This window comes from Sus scrofa, chromosome 18 (genome assembly GCF_054392235.1).
Source record: "Sus scrofa isolate SSC_HxYL_T2T_F1_AM1 chromosome 18, Sscrofa_HxYL_maternal_Yorkshire_Landrace_v2.0, whole genome shotgun sequence".
Taxonomy (NCBI): domain Eukaryota; kingdom Metazoa; phylum Chordata; class Mammalia; order Artiodactyla; family Suidae; genus Sus; species Sus scrofa.
This window is the reverse complement of record NC_139400.1, coordinates 38788813-38811593: the sequence shown is the minus strand read 5'-3', so window position 1 is coordinate 38811593 and position 22781 is coordinate 38788813. Positions and strand designations below refer to the sequence as shown.

At 36.8% G+C, this 22781-nt stretch overlaps 2 protein-coding genes across 7 annotated transcripts in view; one reads left to right on the top strand and one right to left on the bottom strand.

Annotated features, from left to right (window-relative positions):
- Nucleotides 1-20493, top strand: part of TES (testin LIM domain protein) — a 40474-nt gene extending 19981 nt beyond the window's left edge. The window contains exons 3-7 of one of the 2 annotated variants that reach the window (XR_014833017.1): nucleotides 12161-12413; nucleotides 13279-13614; nucleotides 14581-14796; nucleotides 15193-17328; nucleotides 17752-20493. Coding sequence is in view for 1 of the 2 variants with exons in the window: in NM_001123200.1 (NP_001116672.1) it covers nucleotides 12161-12413; nucleotides 13279-13614; nucleotides 14581-14796; nucleotides 15193-15351; nucleotides 19242-19430 (1153 nt within the window). In the remaining variant the exon portion in view is untranslated. The remainder of the gene's footprint in view (nucleotides 1-12160; nucleotides 12414-13278; nucleotides 13615-14580; nucleotides 14797-15192; nucleotides 17329-17751) is intronic. The other variant, NM_001123200.1, reaches the window with a different exon arrangement.
- Nucleotides 1-22781, bottom strand: part of TFEC (transcription factor EC) — a 631163-nt gene that overhangs the window by 256705 nt on the left and 351677 nt on the right. Inside the window, exon 4 of one of the 5 annotated variants that reach the window (XM_085006038.1) lies at nucleotides 14173-14225. The exons of the other annotated variants lie outside the window; for them this stretch is intronic. The gene's annotated coding sequence lies outside the window, so the exon portion shown is untranslated. The remainder of the gene's footprint in view (nucleotides 1-14172; nucleotides 14226-22781) is intronic. 5 annotated transcript variants of the gene reach the window in all.

Below are 22781 nucleotides of genomic sequence, written 5' to 3'. Positions count from 1 at the left end.
TATTAAAAGACTGTTTATTAATTTATTTGTTATTTTCTTAAAAATTAATAACTTCACATCTCATCAATCTGTATATTTATGATAATAAATATGATGAATTCAGAATTCATGTCCTAGTTGTCAGTGAGTAGACTTTAGGTCTTTTCAAAATTTTCAGCTGTAAATTTACTACTGAAAAATTTAGAAACTTGTTTTAAAAAAATGGTAAAAAAAATGGTTATTCAATGCCATTATCTTGGTTTGAATCAAGTGCCTGTGTGTGGAAAACAGATATTAGTGAATCAAAAATGTGAATTTTATATAGCTCTTATTTGTATTTCTTTAAAGTAATATTGCATGTCATATAAACCTAAAATTGGTGTTTTTAACCTGTTCTCACAAAGAGGATAAATGTTCTTCAGTGGCTATCAAGACCATAATGGTAGTTTATAAGACTGTTCAAAGTAAGATTCAGTACATTCTTTTTGGAAGAAAAAATATTAAAATGATCAGCTATACATTATAAGGACAGCAGCTGCCTTGTTGGAATGTATCTCACTTGAGAACCACTTTCCTACTGCATATTTCCATAGAAGACACTCTAGAATAAAAAAACATCATCAGCTATTGGAGTTGTATACAGTGTAAGTTAAAGGAGAATGTAAACAAATAAAACTTGAGATATAAGGCTCTTTTAAAAACTCATTTAGCTGGTAAGTTTTAGGAAAGACAGTTGTTTTAAATAGTGAAGGCAATGGAAACTTTAGCCTTCCCCAAATGATGATACATTTCTTTATCTATAGGGAGCTAAAATGTTTCAGGGAGTTTTAAAATAACAGGACTTTAATAGCTCTTCCTTGTGCTGCCTCTTCAAGGGACGTAACAGTCTGCCAGTATGTCTGTCATGTTTTAGAAGGATTAAGTCACCAGCCACAGAATAGTTTTCATGCATTAATTTTCTCCCCGTTTTGAACTCAGTGGGCTTTGTGGAGAACTGCACTGCCCTCTGCTGGACATGGTTCTTACTTAACAGTCTTAAAGTATACTCTAGTTTGACTACACAGTTGCCAAAAACTGCTGATGAGATTTTTAAAGCTCATTTCTACGTGATGGTGTCTTTTCTCTAAAGCAGGTTAGTTTATAGCAGTTCTTGTTTTATCTGTATTATTTTTATATCACAGATAACTATTACCTGATATTTTCAGATTAAAATGTCAAATAAGAGTACATCTCTATGGCATGAACATCACTTATTTATTTTAATTTTTCCACTCAGTCTCATCTGTTTACCTGAATGTTGTCTGATAATCTGTTAAGAGCCATGAAAGACTGGGGCTTTGCCACAACCTCTAATCTAGCTTGGGTTTATACAGTCTCTCCAGATGGATATTACATAGTAGTTCTGTCTTCTTCCTGGCATGAGTCCAGACACATTTCTCAGGATTTTTGATCATTCCTTGACCTTTTCACTACAACTGAAAGGCTTGAGGGTATGACCCTTTGACCACCAATGAGCCATTTTCAGTACAGTCTTTGAAGACTTTTACAGGCTTTCTAAGGCTGATTGTCCTGAAGGTAATGAAGATTTCAGATTTGGTCCAGACCACAGAACTGCTATGATTGAAGTGAACATGAAGGCCCTGCCCACTTAGCTTCCTCCCCCATCTTCATGATGACCCTTGACTTCTGAGCCGCTTAGGGCTTCATGGAGCACACTATAAAAACCAGAGCCTAATTATTCTTCACTTTTACTAGTCTGACCTTCTATGCAGCCTCAAAAATAGTCTTTTAAAAATGGATATTATTATGTTCTTCCCAATAGCTTAAAAACCTTCAGTGCTTTCCCACTGATCTTTGGCCTTTGATGATAAACCTCAGCATCTAGCCTCTGCTGACTCTTTTGGCCTTCCTTCCCATTTCAAGCACCCTGTGTTTCAACTACTTGGACACATGTTGTTTCCTGAAATTTCTGTGCCTTGTTGCATGTTCCCTTTACCTGGAAAGACCTTATATTTTACCACCTGGAAACAAAAATGTCCTTCCTGTTATCTTCAAGTCTCAGTTCAAGCGCTATCTCTGAGAAGTTGTCTTTGCTCCCCGTATTAGTCAGCTTGGGCTTCCATAGCAAAATACCATAGACTGGGTGCCTTATACAACAGAAGTTTATTGTATTACAGTTCTGGAAGCTAGAAGACTAAGATCAGTGCATCAAGATGGTTGGGTTCTGGTAAGGAGCTGCTTCTTGGTGTGCAGATGGCCACCTTCTGGCTCTGTCCTCCCATGACCTTTTCTCTGTGAGCCCACATGGGGGGAGAGAGAGAGCTCTTCCTCTTCTTACATGGCCACCAATCCTGTCAGATTAGAACCCCACCCTTATGATCTCATTTAATTTTACCTCCTGGAAGTCCTTGTCTCCCAATACACTCACTTTGGGAGAGCTTCAACATAGGAATTTGGAGAGGGACACAGTTCAGTCCATAGCACCCTCTTTCCCTGCTTCCACACACCCCCAAGTAAAGCAAATCATTTTTCTTCTTAGCACTTTGTACACTTCTAGGAAGCCAGGGAATAAATACTTAGTTCTTATTTTCTTCATTACTCAGACCTCCTGCTTGTGCCTTCCACTGTTGAGACAAGGTAGTGCACTGCTGCAGTCTCTAGGGGGTTAGCATCCTAGGGCACAGAATACTGTGCATAAGGATGCAGGATGGATCTAGAGAGTGAGTGGAAGAGATCCAGCAGGCATGAGTGTCTGTTCAAGGTGTGTCTCAACAATTACAAAAAGCTAAAATGAACTCTTAGACATACGGAACTTATAACTTGCTAGTCAGAACTCATCTTACAGATCAAAGAACTAAAAGTTCTTTAACAAGAAAGTTAAAAGTGACTTGTTTGAGTCTATAAGTTATTAATAAGAAATGGAGTTCCTATTGTAGCCCAGCAGTAAAGAATGTGACTAGTATCCACAAGGATGCGGGTTCGATTCCTGGCCTCGCTAAGTGGGTTAAGGATCCGGTGTTGCTGTGAGATGTGGTTTAGGTCACAGACGTGGCTCGGGTCCTGCATTGCTGTGGCTGTGGCTGTAGTGTTAAGCTGGCAGCTGTAGCTCCTATTTGACCCTAGCCTGGGAAGTTCCATATGCCCTAGGTGCGGCCCTAAAAAGAAAAACAAACCAAATATGTAATTTATGAACATCTCCTATGTGTCGCATACCAACAAACACTTACAGTAGTTTTCTGTTGCCACATTACAAATTTTGCAGGTTAAAACATCACCTGTTAATTAGCCCAACATCCATTTGGGCTTCAGGTCAGAAATCTGGGCAGACTTAGCTGAATTCTCTGCTTAGGCTCCCAAAGGCTGAAATGAGAATGTTGGCCAGGTTGAGCTCCCATCGGAAAACTCTAGGGTAAGAATCTGTTTCCAGGCTCTCTTCTTATATTGGTGGAATTCATTCTCTTGTGGTTATAGTCCGAGGTCTCTGTTTCCTCTCTGGCTGTGAGCCAGGGGCTACTGTCAGCTTCTAGAACCCACTTGTGTTTCTTAGCACATGGCAGCCTATATCGTCTAAACCAAAAACAGTGTTTAGAATCCTTTCTGCACCTCAGATGGCTCCAGATTTCTCTTATGCTCCCAGCCAGAGAAAACTTACTATTTTTATGGGCTCTTGTGATTAGATTAGGCACACCTGTACAATCCCCGCCCTTTTCCATATAAAGTAACATAATAATAGGAATAACACCAGGGGTGAAGGTCAGAGGGAACTTCTTAAAATTCTGCTTACTACAGCACTTTATCTACCTAATTGTACCTAATGCTCATAATACCTTTTGAGGTAGTATTCCTGTTTTAGATATGAGAAGTTAAAGAGTTAGGAAAGTTAAATAACTTAGTAAGGCATGGCTTATAGATGGCAGAGCTGGAATTTGGACCCAAAGTTTGCCAGAAAATCTTGCATATAACTCCCTTTCTACAGGACGAAACAGAAACTAGAACCCATGTTTACACCGTCCTGCCTAGTGAACTATGGACTGCACCAGGCTGTCCACCCTACAGTGTGGCACTTTCGTGCCATAGACATCTTTGTGGACAATAATATTTTAACTGTGAGCCCCCCTTTTTTCATTGCACCAATAATTACAATACTAGAGGAAAATAAAAGGTTGAAGATGCCTGATACTTATTATACAAGAACTGCTATATTCTAGGCACACTTTTAAGTAATATTTAGAGATAACAGATATTTATGAAATGCAAGACAACAGTCTCAACATATCAAGGGTTTTATAGTCAATTATTTCATATTGAATGAAATGAATACTGAATGTAATGTCATTTATAATCATTTATCATATAAGTTATAGAATTACTCTTTTGTCTTTGATAAATCCTTCCAATAAAACAGTTGCATTTTACAAGAAAAATGTTACTTAAATATAGCATATGTCTGTCCAGAGAATTTCTGATTGGTTTAGAGCTAGCTGAAAACTGAAAATTCCCCACCATAAATGGATTAATGCTTGTTTTGAATTCTATAACAGCGGCCCATGCTTAAGTCCATATATGTATATCTCTGTTGTAAAAGGGCAGCTTCCAACCCTTTTAAATTATTGGTTTGTAACTGTGCCATGACCATTCCCTTAAATTACTGTGAATGCTGGCAGCATGTCAGAGCACTCTAGTTGCTACTGCTTGCCTTGGAAAAATAATAATTTTTACAAATAGTGATACAACAATTTCTCTCTTGAGGGTATGAGGGATAGTTTCTTGACTGCTTTCAGCTTGAAACTGTAAATTTACTTTTCTGAGGCAGTGCTTTTGCTATATTTTGGTAAGTCTCTCTCCTGGACTTAACTCAAGAACTCTGAAGTTGTAATATAAAATTTTGAGTATACAGTTCTGATTTGTCATGCATATTAATATTTGATTGTGTGTGTGTTAACAGCGTTAAACTTTTCTGTACAGAGAACTTTTAGTACAAATAACCTTCTCCCCCCCCCCCCCACGGCTTTGAGCTTCCCTCTTTACCAATTTACCCTCACATATTTTTTTAAAAGTCATAAAGAAGACTTTTAAACTAACTTGATTCAGAATCGCCCCTCCTCCTTTTTTTTCCTCAGCACAACTTTTATTAACATTTCATGGAGAGTTTGGGGTGAATTGCTCTAGGACAGTTTAGAAGATTTAGAGATATGAACCATGTTAAGTATGGGAACTGATTTATATTCTCTCCCCAAACTGCTATCAAATTGGTATAGCTCAAATTTAATAAATTATTTGTCTACATATGTCATCAAAAGTTATGTATGAATCATTTAAGGAAAGATACTGTGCAAACTTTACAAACACAGCCTCTAGCACATGAGTACTGTGCTCACCTATGCTGTTTTTGTTTTTTTTGTTTTTCTTTTTAGGGCCACACCTGGAGCATGTGGAAGTTCCCAGCCTAGAGGTCTAATCAGAACTACAGCTGCCGGCCTACAACACAGCCACAGCAACTCAAGGGATTTGAGCCAACTCTGCAACCTACACCACAGCTCATGGCAATGCCAGATCTTTAACCCACTGAACAAGGCCAGGGATTAAACCCGCATCCTCATGGATACTAGTCCAGTTCTTAACCTGCTGAGCCACAACAGGAACTCCTGCCCTGTTTTTGTTTTGTTTAAGGTTGACATAAAATCAGTTTTTTAAAGTTCTTTGTTTTCTTAAGGATGGAATATGGATTATATTAGACTGAAATTAAATATGTGGTAAATGTCCCACTCATCCTTATGGCTTCTCTTAGATACCAAGATCCCTTTCTTCCTCAACTCCTCAACAAAATTTTCCTTTTAATAAATGTATTGGTTTCTTCTAAATACTTTAAAAGTTTTTAGAAGTTATTTCTAAAAATAAAAATGTTTAATTTAAATATTTTAAATTAAATAAACATTTTAATCTATGGTAGATTCAAATGTAGAGCAATGTAGACTGTAAAACTCCAAGATAAGGATCCAAAACATTTTTTACACCTGGGTAAGTAGTAAATAACACAGATTTCCACAATGGATAGCTCTTAGCACCTGGCCCAGATTTTATAGGTTTCTTTCTTGCCTAGTGGTTTGTAGTTGTCCCTTTTTATTATGGAAATGGAGCTCTGGTGTTAGGGGTCTAGAAGGGAAGTGGTCCTTTTGGCTGCTTTAGTGATGACAACTCTCACTAAAAGAGCCATCCTACCCTTCTTGGGTCATATTCCTACCAAGTGCTCTCTTACTATATTGGTCACCATGTTGGAGTGACGATGCAAATGAGGCTTATAATATATTTGTGATTTTAAAAACTATCATTAATCAACCACAGGTTTTTTCCCCACATAGAAAACCGATAATCGAGCATGGTCTGACTTCTTTAGCTACTCCTTTTTCCCTCATCACTGCTGCTATTGGTGTATTATTTTAACCAGATTTTACTTGCTTAATAAAGATATGTCAAGTGGGTGAAGGGGTGGATAGGCAATATAGATTTTCTCACAATATAGATCTTCTAAGAATAGCCAAGACAAATAATAAGAAAAAATATAGAGATGGCTTTCATATCATTGGTTAATATGCCTTTTTTATATATAGTAAATACAGTTGATTTAGCCATGCAACAGTTTGTCATAGTTTGTGCTTTAGAAAACCAGCAGGCTTTATTTCACTTACTCTTTTACTATTTGTCTTTCAAATTCTAGAGTTTAACTCCTCTCATTGCATGGGGTACATGTTGCACTAGTGTAGAACTGGATAATAAACATTTTCCAAGAAAATCCAGTATTCATTACATCCTTGCAACATTATTACTTCCTTCTTCAGTCAATCACTTTGCTAATTATGAGGATGCATGCCATAGTTCACAGCCACATAAGGATCTGTTTATCTATATTAAGACCTAAATTCCCAACCCACCTCTTTCCCTTTAGGAAGGAGTGATTTTAAGCTTGATCCAAAAGAAGCGTGATAGTTTTATGAAGAATTATATTGTTGCTGTTAACCAAAGAATAAGAATGAAGAACATGCTGTAGTAGAATAATATGTTCCTTTCCACCAGATGGAAGTATGAGATAACCAGATTCAAGAGTCTGTTATAGCTCAACTAGAATATATGAAGCCCTGAGCCAGTTCTCACCAAATAAAGAATTTTGACCAATGTGTGCACAAGGAAAGTAGTTTGCCTCCCCACCTCTCATATCTCAGACTCTGTCTCTCTCTCTGTCTCTTTCTGGGACTGTAAGTCAGATCTAATGCTTTTAGTTTGATACCTTACAAAAATAGGACATGAAAATCTGTAATTATGTAATAATTTAATATCTGACAAAGAGAGTCAAGAGTTTTTAGTTGTTGTTTTTTCTAATTTTCCAATGTAGAGAAATCTAATGATTTATATTAATTTTAAATCCAGAAAAGTTATTAAACTCTTATTGATGCTAATACATTTTTATATGATCAATCATAGCATCTGTGATTACCAACAGTTTAGCTTCTTCCTTTCTGATGAATCCTTATAACTTTTATTTCTTTGAACTTTCTTACTGCTCTGATTAGTACCCACAGGACAAAGTGAATGAAGTAGCAATGGCAAGGTTGCTTTCTTTGCTTCAGATCCTAAAATGAATGCACTAAGTATGATAGCTACTAAGTGCTTGTGGGTTTCTTCCAGAAATCCTTTCTAAAATCCTGTATAGTTCACTTCAACAGCTAAAATTACTTTTAAAATGTAGTCAGAAGAAACGCTGAAATGTATTGAATCTTTTTTTTTTTTTTTTTTTTTTTTCATCTAATGAGAAGCAAACATTTACTTTATCAGCTTCTGCTTCCTTCCTTTCATTTTAGGCTCACTCTGAATTTTTCTTAACTTCCTGAGTTAAACACTTAGCTAGCTTATTAATTTTTATTTTTCTTTCTAATTTGAGCATACCTTAATTATAAATTTCTTCCTCAGAGTCTCTTTAAGTGTGTCTTACAAATTTCAGGAAGTAATAGTTTTATTTTCTTTTCCTCCCAATTTTTTTTTAAATTTCTATTGTGATTTTTTTCTTTCAACATTGAATTTTTTAGGAGTATTTTTTGAAACTACTTTGTAGTTACTTTGTTTCTGATGATTTCTAACATAATTGCATTCTGTTCAGATAATGCGGCTAATGATCAGTCCTTGGGCATTTCTTGAGATTTGCTCCATGGCATAGGAAGTGTTCAGTTTTTCATAGTGTTTCAAATACTTATTACAAAAGTGTATGTTCTCCAGTCATTGGATCTAATATTTTTATGTATCTGTTAGATCAAGCTTGATAATTATGTTATTCAAATCTCTTTTTTTTTTTTTTTTTTTTTTTGTCTTTTTGCCACTTCTTGGGCCGCTCCTGAGGCATATGGAGGTTCCCAGGCTAGGGGTCGAATCGGAGCCATAGCCACCAGCCTATGCCAGAGCCACAGCAACGCGGGATCTGAGCCGCATCTGCAACCTACACCACAGCTCACGGCAACGCTGGATCGTTAACCCACTGAGCAAGGGCAGGGACCAAACCCGCAACCTCATGGTTCCTAGTCGGATTCGTTAACCACTGCGCCATGATGGGAACTCCTTGTTATTCAAATCTTTATTTCTAATTTTTTAGTCTCACTATAAGAATGGGTTTGTTCATTAATTTCTTATATTTCTGTTATATTATTGTTGAAGTTAGATTATTAGGCTGTATTGAGTTCAGAATTATTAAATCTTAGAGGTGTTTTAAATGTTTGTTACTATGTAGTGACTTTCTTTAATACTCATTAAAGGAAAAAGCATTGTGTGATAATAATATAGGTATCTAACTTATATTTTGCTGGTGTTTGCCTGGTTTATCTTTTTGTATCCATATATTATCATCTTTTTTGTGCTTAAAATGAAAGCATTTCTTAAAAATAGCATATAGTTTAACTTTGTTGTATTATCCTTCTGAAAGCCTTTGTCTTTTTTTTTTTTTTTTTGGCTTCTTAGGGCTGCACCTGTGGCATATAGAAGTTCATAGGCTCATAGGCTAGGGGTCGAATTGAAGCCACAGCTGCTGGCCTACACCATAGCCACAGCAACACGGGATCTGAGCTGCATCTGCAACCTGCACCACAGTTTAGAGCAACGCCAGATTCCTGACCCACGAGTAAGGCCAAGGATCAAACCCGTATCCTTATGGATACTAGTAGGGTTCATTTCTGCTTCACCATGAAAGGAACTCCCACTTTTGTCTTTTAATTGGAGAACTGAATCCATTTCTCGTGACTATTGATATGTTTGGGTATATCAACCACCTAATTTGTGCTTTCTATATGTCCTAATTTCTTTTTTTTTTTTGTCTTTTGTCTTTTTAGGGCCACACCCGTGGCATATGGAGGTTCCCAGGCCAGGGGTCCAATCAGAGCTGTTGCTACCAGCCTATACCACAGCCACAGCAATGCCAGATCCAAGCCAGGTCTGCAACCTACACCACAGCTCACAACAACGCCAGATCCTTAACCCACTGAGCGAGGCCAAGGATCAAACCCGCAACCTCATGGTTCCTAGTCAGATTCGCTTCTGCTGTGTCACGACGGGAACTCCTATATGTCCTAATTTCTTAAGTTTATTTTTTCTCCTCTCTTACTGCCTTCTGTTTGACTAGATATTTCTTAATATATATTTTCATTCCTTCTATTAGCTTAGAAGTTGTATTTCTTTAGTTATCTAGATATTTTAACATACATGCTTAACAACATCTAATGTCAATCTGTATCTTTGGTATTTTCCTAAACAATGTAAAGATATTAGAATTGTTCTTTAAAACTCTCAGATTCCTCTAACTTATATGCTATCCTTGTCCTGTATTTTAGTTCCAGCTTATGTTTGTAACCCCACAGAGTCTCTCTACTTCTTTGTTTTCCTCTGCCACCTTTTCTAGCTTATGCTCCTTTACCAGACTCCTTCCTGAGTCCTCATCTTCTTCTTCTGCTCTTCCCCTGGGCAGTGAAAGTGATCTGTTTAACTCATGAGCATTTTTATGTTATTCCCTAACTTCCAAATTTATATTTTCTACCAGGCTACAGCTTTTAACACTAGATCTATATAGCCTAGTATCTACTTAATATCTTTACCCTGTCTCACAAGCATTTCAAACTTATCAATACTTCAGTTTGGATACCTTTCACCAACCTTTTCTCCCCATACCTCAGATCTGTCCTTTTGCATTATGATCTAATAAATTACATTCATTCTACCAACTTAATCATCCTGGAAACCCAGGTTCATCTTTTAACAGACAGCCTTCCCTTCACCATCACTATATCCACAAAGTTTAATCAGTCTCACACTCAAGAATATCTTAAATTTGTTCCTTTCTTTTTATCTCCACTGTCAGATACTCCAGTCCGAATTATTACACATCTTACCTTGGTCAAAACAATAACCATCCAGGATGTAAATTCCATTTGCGAAGCAACAGTAAAATTCCTGTTACCTAGAAACATGCCATTGCAAACTGGATGCACCATTGACATGTAGATATAATTGGTCTTTTTCCAGTTATATCTACCCCTAATCTATTCTCCACATGGCAAGTATTATAACTTTTGAAAATGATAGATTTAGTCATGTTATTCTAATATTTAAAAGCCCTCAGTGCCTCCTTATTGCTCTTATAATAAAAGCCAATTTTGTAATGTGTCCTTTAAGTCCCTGCATGATCTCATGCTGGCTGCTGTTTATTTACCTCTCCAGCCTTGTCATTACCCTGTTTACTTACCTCAGTGTAGTCAGACCAGACGTCTCTGATCATGGGACCTAAGGGCACAATCTCTTTCCTAATTCAGGACCACCACAGATACTCTTTTTATCCAGAATGTTTGGAGGCTCTTCTTCTTTCTTTATCCCTTCTCAAATAATCACACACAACTCACACCTGTTTTACACATCTTCAGATCTTAACCTAAATGTCACTTTCTTATGGAGCAATATGGAATTCTTTCCTCACCAGTTCCAAGTCAAAATCATACCCCTTCAGAGTATCCTGTACTTTTCTTTCTTATCACAACTGCAGTTATAGGGGGGGGTGTGTGTGTGTGTGTGTATTTGTTTAATGTCTGTCTCCCCACTAGATGGTAAATTCTAGAATGTCAGAAACTGGGCTCAATTTTTTCACCATTATGTCCTAGTATCAAATACATTGCTTGGCACATGGACACTCATATATGTTGCATGAATGAAAGTTACATGTCAGACTAGATTGGGGAAGGGGGTTGGTGTCCTTCAACTATAAGAAGTTCAAAGTCTTTCATCCATCTGTCTTCTGATACATAAGGGAGCACATGATAAGTGGTCACTAAATGTTTGAAGAAGTAAGAGGGAAGGAAAGATAAAGGAAATGGTAAATGAGAAAAGAAAGAAGAGGAAATTGGAAAGGGGACAGGAAAGGAAATGAGAAAATCTAAACCTAAATTTAGGATTACCAAAAAAATTATATCAACTTGATCAGAAAAGTTACCAACTTCCTTATTTCTCACTTAAAAAAAAAACAAGAGGGAGTTCCCTTCATGGCTCAGCGGAAATGAACCTGACAAGTATGCATAAGGACATGGGTTTGATCCCTGGTCCCACTCAGTGAGTTAAGGATCCAGCATTGCCATGAGCTGTAGTGTAGGCCACAGGTGTGGCTTGGATTCAGCATTGCTGTGGCTGTGGTGTAGGACGGCAGCTGTAGCTCTGATTTGACCCCTAGCCTGGGAACTTACATATGCCATGAGTGTGGCCCAAAAAGACAAAAAAAAAAAAAAAAAAAAAAAAAGAATGTGGGTAACTGTTATCATGCAATAAACTATGAAACTGCTTGCTGTGATAGTTGGATAGTTTGTCTATAATTTTGTTTTGTTTATATGAGTGAGAAAATGAGGAGTACCAGATAGGGTCATCCTCAGATGAGTGCCTTTGAGCATGCACTTTTTATTCAAAACCTAACTTTTTCAAAGTCTTATAAAACAAAAATACATTTTTATGTTTCCTTGCTTAATTTTATGGGTAGCTACTTGTAATTTCTCACAGCCCACCTCCCAAGACTTGCCTTTGCATACCATTGTATGGAATATGAGTAAAAGTATGTTATGAACTATATATGTGTGATTGATTATGTATCGTTGTCTACCTATCTACAAAATTATAGAAAAATATGTCGTAACTGCAAGTGTGGCCAAGAAGAGCATGATGTCCTCTTGAGCAACGAAGAGGACCGAAAAGTGGGGAAACTTTTTGAGGACACCAAGTATACCACCCTGATTGCAAAGCTAAAATCAGACGGAATTCCCATGTATAAACGCAATGTTATGATACTGACGAATCCAGTTGCTGCCAAGAAGAATATCTCCATCAATACAGTTACCTATGAATGGGCTCCTCCTGTCCAGAATCAGGCATTGGTAAATAATAAAGGGGAGGGAAGTCCCTTTATTAATGTTCTTGGGCTACCTACTCAGGGCAATTCCTTTCGTGACCTAATTGACCTCAGGTCTGTTGTTTTTCCAGGATTCCCATTACCTTGACTTCCCATTACTTAGTCTTTTGAAAGTAAGATTAGATACCTCATAGAATTCTTCTGACTAGCTAGGTATTCTATGTTAACCTTTTCAAAGATATGGTCTGACATTTTTAATAATTAGATTGAGAAACATGTTTTATATAAATCTAATAACTTTTATTCTTGAGAAGATTTCTCTTAAGATAGTTAAGAATAGCTAAGGAATAGAATTTCGTTTTTTAGAACTCAAAATATACAGCACTGTATTTCTTTAATTATGTAAGGCAAAAAAAAAAAAAATGCAATTTTGTGTCAGGCTTCTTCCACTGTTGTAACAACTAGATGAGACATTTGGAACTCTTTTAAGAAAATTAGCCAAATCATCAGAGTGACTTAGAGTGATACCATTTTCTTAGAATGATTAAAATACCTTAGGCCAGTCTAAACATGCTACCTAAAAAATTCTCTTCTCTTGCAATTATACAGTTGTACACTTAAGTGAACATTAGTAACCCAAGTCTTTTTACAAATTGGAAAAAAGCTTTAATTTCATGAAGAAAGATGTGTTCATTTTTACTGACCTAAATCTCTTTAATGTACCACTTTTTAATGTGTTAACATATCAAGATATTTACATTATGAAGATCAGTTGTTACTAATGGATATACTGACTTCTTCATTAACTTGCTTTTGATGACTGCTATGAAATATTATTTATCTTATGACCCAGGCATCACCTAGTTAACACTGGTCTCTTTGTGGTCTAGGCCAGGCAGTACATGCAGATGCTGCCCAAGGAGAAGCAGCCAGTAGCAGGCTCAGAGGGGGCACAGTACCGGAAGAAGCAGTTGGCCAAGCAACTCCCTGCACATGACCAGGACCCTTCAAAGTGCCATGAGTTGTCTCCCAAAGAGGTGAAGGAGATGGAGCAGTTTGTGAAGAAATATAAGAGCGAGGCTCTAGGAGTAGGAGATGTGAAACTTCCCCGTGAGATGAATGCTCAAGGCCCCAACAGAATGTGCATTCCTGGTGGGGACAGAAGCACCACATCAGCAGTGGGGGCCATGGAAGACAAATCGGCCGAACATAAAACAACTCAGTATGTAAGTGAAGCAGCCATAGTGTTGACCCAATTGGTGTATTTTACAGATTCATTCCATTTCTTTGAATTGGGGGGGTAGGGGTGGAGTGGTAGCATTCCTCCATTTCCACATGGGAGTAGATGAGGGACATGCATTGAATTACAATTCAGTTTAGGCTTATTTTAGAGAATCGTCATGTGTGAAACTTTGGTATAAAACCACATTTTCTGATTATTTGTTGCCAAAGATACTTGTGATTTTTATGTATACATGGTAGTTAGCATTGGCGTTGCGCTGGATGGAGTACAGCATACAATTTAGAATCTGTTTCTAAACATAATTTTGATGTTAATTGTTTAGCTCTTCCCATATATAAGAATATAATATATTAGATTAATTCAGTTTTGCTTATGAGAATGTGCCTACAATTTAAACTTAAATTTAGGTGGATATATAGTCAATTATATTGTTTTGAAATCTCACATAGAGAGGGAAATCGAAGTCTTTTTTTTTTTAATGCTTTGAAAGTAGAAGAAAATTGTGGCAGAGATGAACAAAAAAGTAAGAAATTAAACTTACTGTAATGTGTTTTTCATAGATTCAGTTAGCACATCAACCAACAAGGCTTAGTCCTGTATTTACAAAAAATAAAGAACTAATAAGTTCTATGGTAATCATTTTTGAAAGAACTACTTAAAATTAAGATGAAAATTACTATTAGCCTTTTTCCATAAGTGGCTTAATTCAGTAAACAATGCTCTGTTACACAGAGGGTGCCCAGAATTAGGTTTGAGGAGGCTGGAGAAAGCCAAGAGATTTGCTTGCCTTCACAGAAATAGTAACACTGTTTTGCCTACATGGACAGATTACTAATTTCAGTAGAAATTATTTTTTTTGAAAGTAGTTTCTCTGCATTTCTACTGAAACTGTTGATGAGAAATGCTAGTCTTAGCTTGACTAGATTGTTTTGGCTGGTTTTTCTTTCAGTCCTGCTATTGCTGCAAACTAAGTATGAAAGAAGGAGACCCAGCCATCTATGCTGAAAGGGCTGGCTATGATAAACTGTGGCACCCAGCTTGTTTTGTCTGCAGTACCTGCCACGAACTCCTGGTCGACATGATTTATTTCTGGAAAAATGACAAGCTATACTGTGGCAGACATTACTGTGACAGTGAGAAACCCCGGTGTGCTGGCTGTGATGAGGTATGTTCTCTGGGGCCCCTTTTTGCACCCCTGTGCAGTCCCTTCACTATGCCAACCCAGCTGCCCTTAGCAAGAAGGCAGCGTGAATTAACCAAGCATCAAATTGCTTTATTTACATCCAAAGAAGTTGAATGGAAAACTTAATTTCAGTCATTCTGTGTGTCCGTGTTGTGTAGACTAATGAAAGACTATCCAGAAGCATAAAAGGTGGACTTGAACTAAACTAATAATCACCCAAGTTTAAGCTTTAGGTTATTTTTAGGCTTCAAACTGAAGAAAATAGGCTGATACTCCTTATAGATCTGAATCTCTTATTGGTTCAGATAACCTCAGGCTTAGTCATTTGTGGCAAAAATGGAAAAAGCATAATTCATCTTATTTTCATCTTCTTCCCAGCTGATATTCAGCAATGAGTATACCCAAGCAGAAAACCAAAACTGGCATCTGAAACACTTCTGCTGCTTTGACTGTGACAACATCCTAGCTGGGGAAATATATGTGATGGTCAATGACAAGCCCGTGTGCAAGCCCTGCTATGTGAAGAACCATGCTGTGGTAAGAGGCCTCCTTGGGATGTGGTAGCCTTGACCTGCTTTAATTAAGCCTCTTACAAAGGAGAAACAGAAAGTAATACTTTTAAGTCAGAAAGCTGTGATTCCATACCATAGGGTATTAAAATCCAGGTACTTCAAAAACAGTATATGCGTTGCCTGTGATGAACCACCTCAAGATTTCTACCTGCACCGTTTACACGATAAAGTGCTACTTGATAATCAAATCTCCGCCAAACAAAAAGTTCCTTAATGGGAATGATGTGGATTGATTTTCATTATACAGATCAGATTCCAACTAAATTAACATTTTAGGTGTGGTTCATCACATTCTTTAGCTCTATTTCAGTATTTGTTGCTGTTCATGTTATCAGATCACCCCCTAGGGCTTAGTGTTGGTTACTTGGAGATTGTATAGTAATTGTATAGATTCAAATGACATATGTAACAAAACTTTATAACAGAATTTGCCCTGCATATTTAGATTTGTTTGCATGAGGCAAACATCTGAATTTTTAATGTGAGAGTATATATATAAATATATTGGATTTACCCTGCTTACAAGGAGCATCTATTATATGGTAGTCTGGAGACAGATAAATTAGATAAGAGTAGATAAAAAAATATTTAAGCATTTATGGTAAAGCTTATAATCCTGAGGGTATCAAAGGATGGGCATTTACTTTATATGCAGAAAAATAAGTACTAGTTAAAGATCCCTCTGAGCTATAAAATAGAGGAGAGTCTTGGCTAAGGAGTAAGTGACATTTATATAGTTCTAGGAATATACTATGACAATAAGGCAACAAGTTTTGATGTCAGTGCTAATTTTCAGCCTTTATCCATCATCACCCCCAGATATAATTTATCAGCTATCATTTTCTACCAACTCTGCCTTATCAGTGTATCTCAGATCCTCATAGTTACAGCTACAATACTTCAGCTCTTTTTGTCATTTGAGTTATTGTAGCGACCTCAAATTGGTTCTCCCTATTTCCATTCTCATTCCATAATGATGGAAGATAATCTTTCAAAAATGAAAATCTCATCTTTAAGCCTTTGCTTAATAGATCCAGCCCCTTCTTGCCTAATTGCTTCTACTAGTTATCAAACCCAGATCATACATTTCCACAAGTTACCCGCATTTTCTCATTTATACACTATTTTTTGTCTTCTGCTCACACTAATTCCTTTGCTATACCCTCCTATTCCCCATTTTACCTGACTATACCTGAACATTCCAACAGACTCAGGTAAACCTAAATTTTTAGAATGCCTTTCTCTTGTTGGCTAGACGCTTCTCTTCCCATGGGGCTCTGTGTGTGTGCTTGCCTACATGTGTATAATTGTTAATATCACTCATCTGTCTCTGCCACGAGACTGTTAACAGCTTGAGGATAGAGCTTCCCTCTTTTTTTTTCATATTCTCAGTGTCTACACTTAGGAAGTGTTTGAGTGACTGACTTGTGTTTTAACATTTCTCATTTGCTTTTGGGTCAGCATGGCCTTCCTTATACCTGGGGAGAAGATGTTGAATCACCATGTGGCCTGATACATAATTTAGCTAAAAAAACACTTTTCTGAACATTATTGCAATAATTTCTCTACAGAAGAAGGTTATTTTGTAAGGACATTTTATTGTAGGGTGTGTGACCTTGGTCTCAAGGACTGGAATGTAAACTCCATAAGGGTAGGAATTTTGTCTGCTTTTTTCCTGTTCTATTTTCAACACTAAAACAAAACAGTAGGTACTCACATATTTACTGAATAAAGTTTTAAGTTACTGGTGTTAATCTCCTGTCTCATAGCTAAGACTTGTAAAACTACTTTATTTAATTGTTACAAGCTTCTCTCCATTACATTGCAGTCATTATTGGAGAAGGATAACCACAGATGATTAAAAAGAATGAGAGGAGTTCCCGTTGTGGCTCAGTAGAAATGAACCCGACTAGTATCCATGAGGATGCAGTCTCGATCCCTGGCCTTGCTTAGTGGGTTAAAGATCCAGCGTTGCCATGAGCTGTGGTATAGGCTTGCAGATGTGGCTCAGATCCCATGTTGCTGTGGCTGTGGTATAAGCCAGCAGCTGTAGCTTAGACCCCTCGCCTGGGAACTTACATATGCAACACCTGCAGCCTTAAAAAAGCAAAAAAAAAAAAAAAAAGAGAGAGAGAGAGAGAATGAGAGAATCTCTGAATTATTTAGCTTTATAATATAGCATGCTTTAATTCATTAATTATTTGTTTATTTATTTTGCTTTTTAGGGCCACACCTGTGGCATATGGGAAGTTCCTAGGCTAGGTGTCTAATCAGAGCTGCAATTGCTGGCCTACACCACAGCAACACAGGATCCCAGCCTCATCTGTGACCTACACCACAGCTCACAGCAACACTGGATCCTTAGCCCACTGAGTGGGGCCAGAGACTGGACCTGCATCCTCATGGATACAGGTGGGGTTCCTTACTGCTGAATCACAATGGGAACTCATTTATATAGTCTTTAATTACTTGGACAATGATTTTCATTTACTACAGTCTAGTAATTACTGGTATTATTAATCTCATGTCATAGATAAGATTGGTAAAATTACCACTTCAAAGCTTTAATGAATGAGAAAAAAATCTTTTTTTAAGATTGTTTTTTTTAAGAGAAGTTTTAGGTTTACCACAAAATTGAGAGGGAGATACAGAGATTTCCTGTATTCATCCTACCCCCACATATGCACAGCCTTATGCAGTATCAATATCATTCACCAGAATAGTACGTTTTTACCAAGGTGAATCTGTATGGCCATATCATAATCATCCTAAATCCATAGTTTACCTTAGGGTTCATTCTTGATATTGTGTATTCTGTGGGTTTGGACAAATGTATAGAATGGACAAATAACATGTATCGAGCATTGTAATATCATATAGAATATTTTCACTGGCCTGAAAGCCCCCTGTGCTCTGCCTATTCATCTCTCCCACCTCCCTGCCTGCCTCCTGCACTGCCTAGCCCTCAAAACCACTGATCTTTTTATTTTCTCCATAGTTTTGCTTTTTCTAGAATGTCATATAGTTGGAATTATAGAGTATGTAGCATTTCCAGATTATAGAGTATGTAGCATCTCCATAGTTTTGCTTTTTCTAGATTGTCATATAGTTGGAATTACAGAGTATGTAGCATTTCTATTACTTAATAATGTGTATTTAAGGTTCCTCCCTGGCTTGATAGCTCATTTCCTTTTAGCTCTGAATAGTATGAATGTACCATAGTTTATCCATTTACCAACCGATGGACATCTTGGTTGCTTCCAAGTTTTGGCAGTTACAAATAAAGCATCCATGCACAGGTTTTTGTATGCACCTAAGTTTTCAACTCATTTAGGGAAATAGCAAGGAGCACGATTGTTGGGTTGTGTGGTGAGAGTATGTTTAGTTTCATTATAAGAAACTGTCTTCCAAATTGGATGTATCATTTTGCATCCCCACCAGCAGTGAATGAGAGTTCCTGTTGTTCCACATCATTGCCAGCATTTGGTGGTATAGGAAAAAAACCATAAAAAAATTTTCCTAATAATTACTAAAAATGTGCAATCTAATAGAATATGCTGGGACTGAACACACTGCTTTGGTACTTGCCATTAAGACTCTCTGCCTTGAACACTGTAGGGACATCCTGTTTGGACTTCATCTGTTATTTCTCAGTGTTCCACATGTAGACCTGCAGTGACAGTTGTTGGCTCTGAGGGTTAACTAGAAGGTCATTCTCGGTTGTCTATCTTTGAAGTTCTCATTCTCAGTTTAATTTACCATCTGGAGAAATGCACTGAGCTTGTTCTCACATGAAAATGTTACCATCACAGTTTGAGCTCTAATCCTCTTTTCTTTGTATAATTGACTTAACAGGTATGTCAAGGATGCCACAATGCCATTGATCCAGAAGTACAGCGGGTGACCTATAACAACTTCAGTTGGCACGCGTCCACAGAATGCTTTCTGTGCTCTTGCTGCAGCAAGTGTCTCATTGGGCAGAAGTTCATGCCAGTAGAAGGGATGGTTTTCTGTTCAGTGGAGTGTAAGAAGATGATGTCTTAAGAGGAGAGCACCAAACAGTATTGAGCCATAGCTCTCCAGAGGGGTCTGCATTTCTACTGTAAAATGCAATTTGGAAAAATAAACAGAAAAAAAGAAACTCTAAAGGAAACCAGGAGATTTTGTTTAGTATCTTTCTTTGATGTTTTACCAATTTTTTTCTCATCACAATTTTTAAAACCTGCCTTAAGCATTTGATTTTTAAAATGGTAAAATATTTTACCTTTTCTTAGCTTTCTAGATGTAAAACCTTCTGAGTTGGAAGTTTGGGTTTGATCAGTCTTCATATTCTACCCTCTTTGTGCCAACACAGTATATATGAAACATTTAAAAGCCAGTATTTGAATGGAAAGATAAGCATTTCATGTTCTGTATTCCTTTTCCGTTCTTCTATAAAAATGAAAAGGAAATTAAACTTGCCCTAATGTCAAGGCCTTACATTTATCACTTCATCTTATTCACTGAATTTTGTAGCATGATACATGGTGAATTCCTGTGACAGAGAAGATAGAAATGCAGCAAGTATGAAGAGCTTTTATCATTTTAATACCTATGCATTTGCTATTTCCTAACATAGGCAGAGGCGGCTTTATTGCTATCTCTATTTTTTTAATTTGCTCTACCTCTCAGTATTCTCTTGTAAGCTGGTGACCTCTATCTGTGGCCTTGAATATTTTATTGTCACTTGTGGCATCCACATTTTTTACTTTTATAAGTGATTTTTGGCTTGGACATAAAATAAGCCACTCATTTATATTGTCTTCAATCCAAAGAACAGCACACTTTTTGTATCCAGGAAGCTATATAATTTGTACTATTTTCACTAACCTGCTGTGATTTGGATGGACTTTTTGCTTGATTTTCATTCTTTTCTAATAGATACTGTCCTCTGACACCTATTCATGGGTATATATCAAATGTCCTTTTTGCCTGTATACTTCCATCCTTATGTATTTCTAATGTTTATTTTTCCCTATATATTTACATACATAGCTATGCAGTATGAAAATTAAATGGAGTGAATGATATGATATTATTATTCAAAATAAAATCTCTTTCACTTTAATGATTGTACCTCTATTCTTCATATCCCTTTCATTTGAGAGCAAAAAAAAAAAAAAAAAAAAAATCCTTTTGCAATTAAGCACTTGTTACAGCAGGGGGCAGTGTTTCCAAAGATAAAAAATAGGCCTCCAAAATAAAGACAATTTCTAACGAGAAAGGACAGAAACTAGGCTTTTCATTATGGTGAAGGTATGTTTTATGAAACTTTATAATAAACTATTTAAATTCTTGGTTTTCAAGTTATGCAGGAGTTTTTTCTTTGCAAAAGAAGGAAAGTATCATTTTAATTGAAGTTTGGGAAAGCTATATTCTCTTGAGGTGAATCTAACAAGTATTACTCTTACACTCAAATTGCAGCTCTATTTGATTTTCTAAGAATTTTTTCATGGCAATATATTGAGGAAAGGAAGTGAACATGGAAGAGTAGTAGTTTCATTCTTCCTAATATTAGTAGGTCATGAGATTTTTTTTTTCCCCCTCAGTCTGAACTATTTATATCATAGTGGGAGTAGCTCTTTTCTGTGACACATACCCAGAATAATTTGATTTTGATTTTTTCTTCAGCTCATGTTTGTTTGGCTAATAGTGCTCCTAAATTCCATACCCCACTCTCCCATCCCTCCCACCTCACACTCACTAACATACATTTATTCCTTCTGCAGTATGCCTTCCCCAGCCATGAAAGTGTCTTTTAGAGCTTGAATACATGTCATTTTATCTAAAAAGTAATCTAATCCTGCATACAATTTTTAAATGCTAATGTCACAAATATCCATCACTGTCTATAAATAACATGTTATGCTTGTTCTCTTTCACTTTTATCTCAGATGGCCACAGGTATATTTTCCATTGAATTTTTCCCACAAATTCCCAGACATGGTTAAGTAGGAATAAATTGAAACAATTTCTCTGCATGCTAGTAGATTACTCTTTTTTTGGGTGGTGGGAGCAGGATACAGAAATACCGTGGGCCAGGGATCAAACCTGTGCCACAGCAATGAACTGAGCTCTTACGGTGACAACACTGGATCCTTAATTCACTGCACTGAAAGGGAACTCCTAACAGGACTATTCTTCACATGTCTGCCAGTGCAGCCTCCACTCTTCTGGGGCCGAAATTGAATCAGGCTATTTTGGGGATATAGAGGCTCAAGAAATTTGGCTAAATCCATTATTCACCACCTGGGATACTGATTGCATATATATTAGGCATTTCCTAGAAGAATAAACTACTTTGCCTAGGAAATACAAAACCACTTGGTCTGACTCATTACCCTGACTTAGTTCAGCCTTGTAATGCAGCAGAATAAACTGTAATGAAATGTAATACAAGAGAATGTGCACCATTTTTAATTGCTAATCGAGTTTTAAAAAAAGGTCTTTCAAACCTCATTACTAATCATGAACTCATTCACAGAGTCTGCACATGTTCTGTTCAACTCTAGGCAGAAGAATTTTGCTCTTAACCTTTGAATACAATTGTAATTTTGAGAAATCAGTGGATTTTAGTTATCCAATCCCATTAAGAAATACAAGTTGCTCAAGAGACTCTAGTCGTATTTTTTGTATGGTATCTTTTTTACTTTTTTTATTTTTTTGGAAATGAGGGGCTAAGTGTTGTTTTTGCTCTCATCAACTCTAGCTGAAACTTCCGTGACTCTGAAGTCTTCTAGCATAGATTTCCAAATCTTACTCTGAAGTATTTCAGCTCCATTTTACCAAAGGCAAGAGATTCATTATTGACTCATTCTTAAGGAATTTCCAACATGCAATGTTTAAACTCATCCAACTTCACCATGGTTACCAAAGAGACACCACAGCCCAAGATCAGCATTAAGCCTTTGTCTCAAGATGCCCTGACATATATGAACTTGTCTAATTCCTCAGAAAACTTATGACTCCATCAATGTCTCCATAAAATAGCACTTTACCACAATTCTTACCATATATGCTCTGCCCCTCCCTGACCTCTCCTGATTTAAGTGCTCAATGACAACTCTGATAATTGTATTGAATATTCACATATATGAAAAGGACCCACTTGGATACCTGGGTGTATTTTCAGCATTTGAGCACTTTTGTCTCTTCATGGGGGACAATACGTCTATTGTAGCTTCTGATAATGTATTTTGAAAAATTCAAAACACGATATCATTAACCTTTTATACTTATTTTAAATGGCATTTTATGCTGACATTTATGAAGGGTGCTATTGATTTTTCTTCAGTGATATGTCTCTCCAGGAATATCTTGACCTTCAGACAATAGCAAAAACAACCCACATCCAGT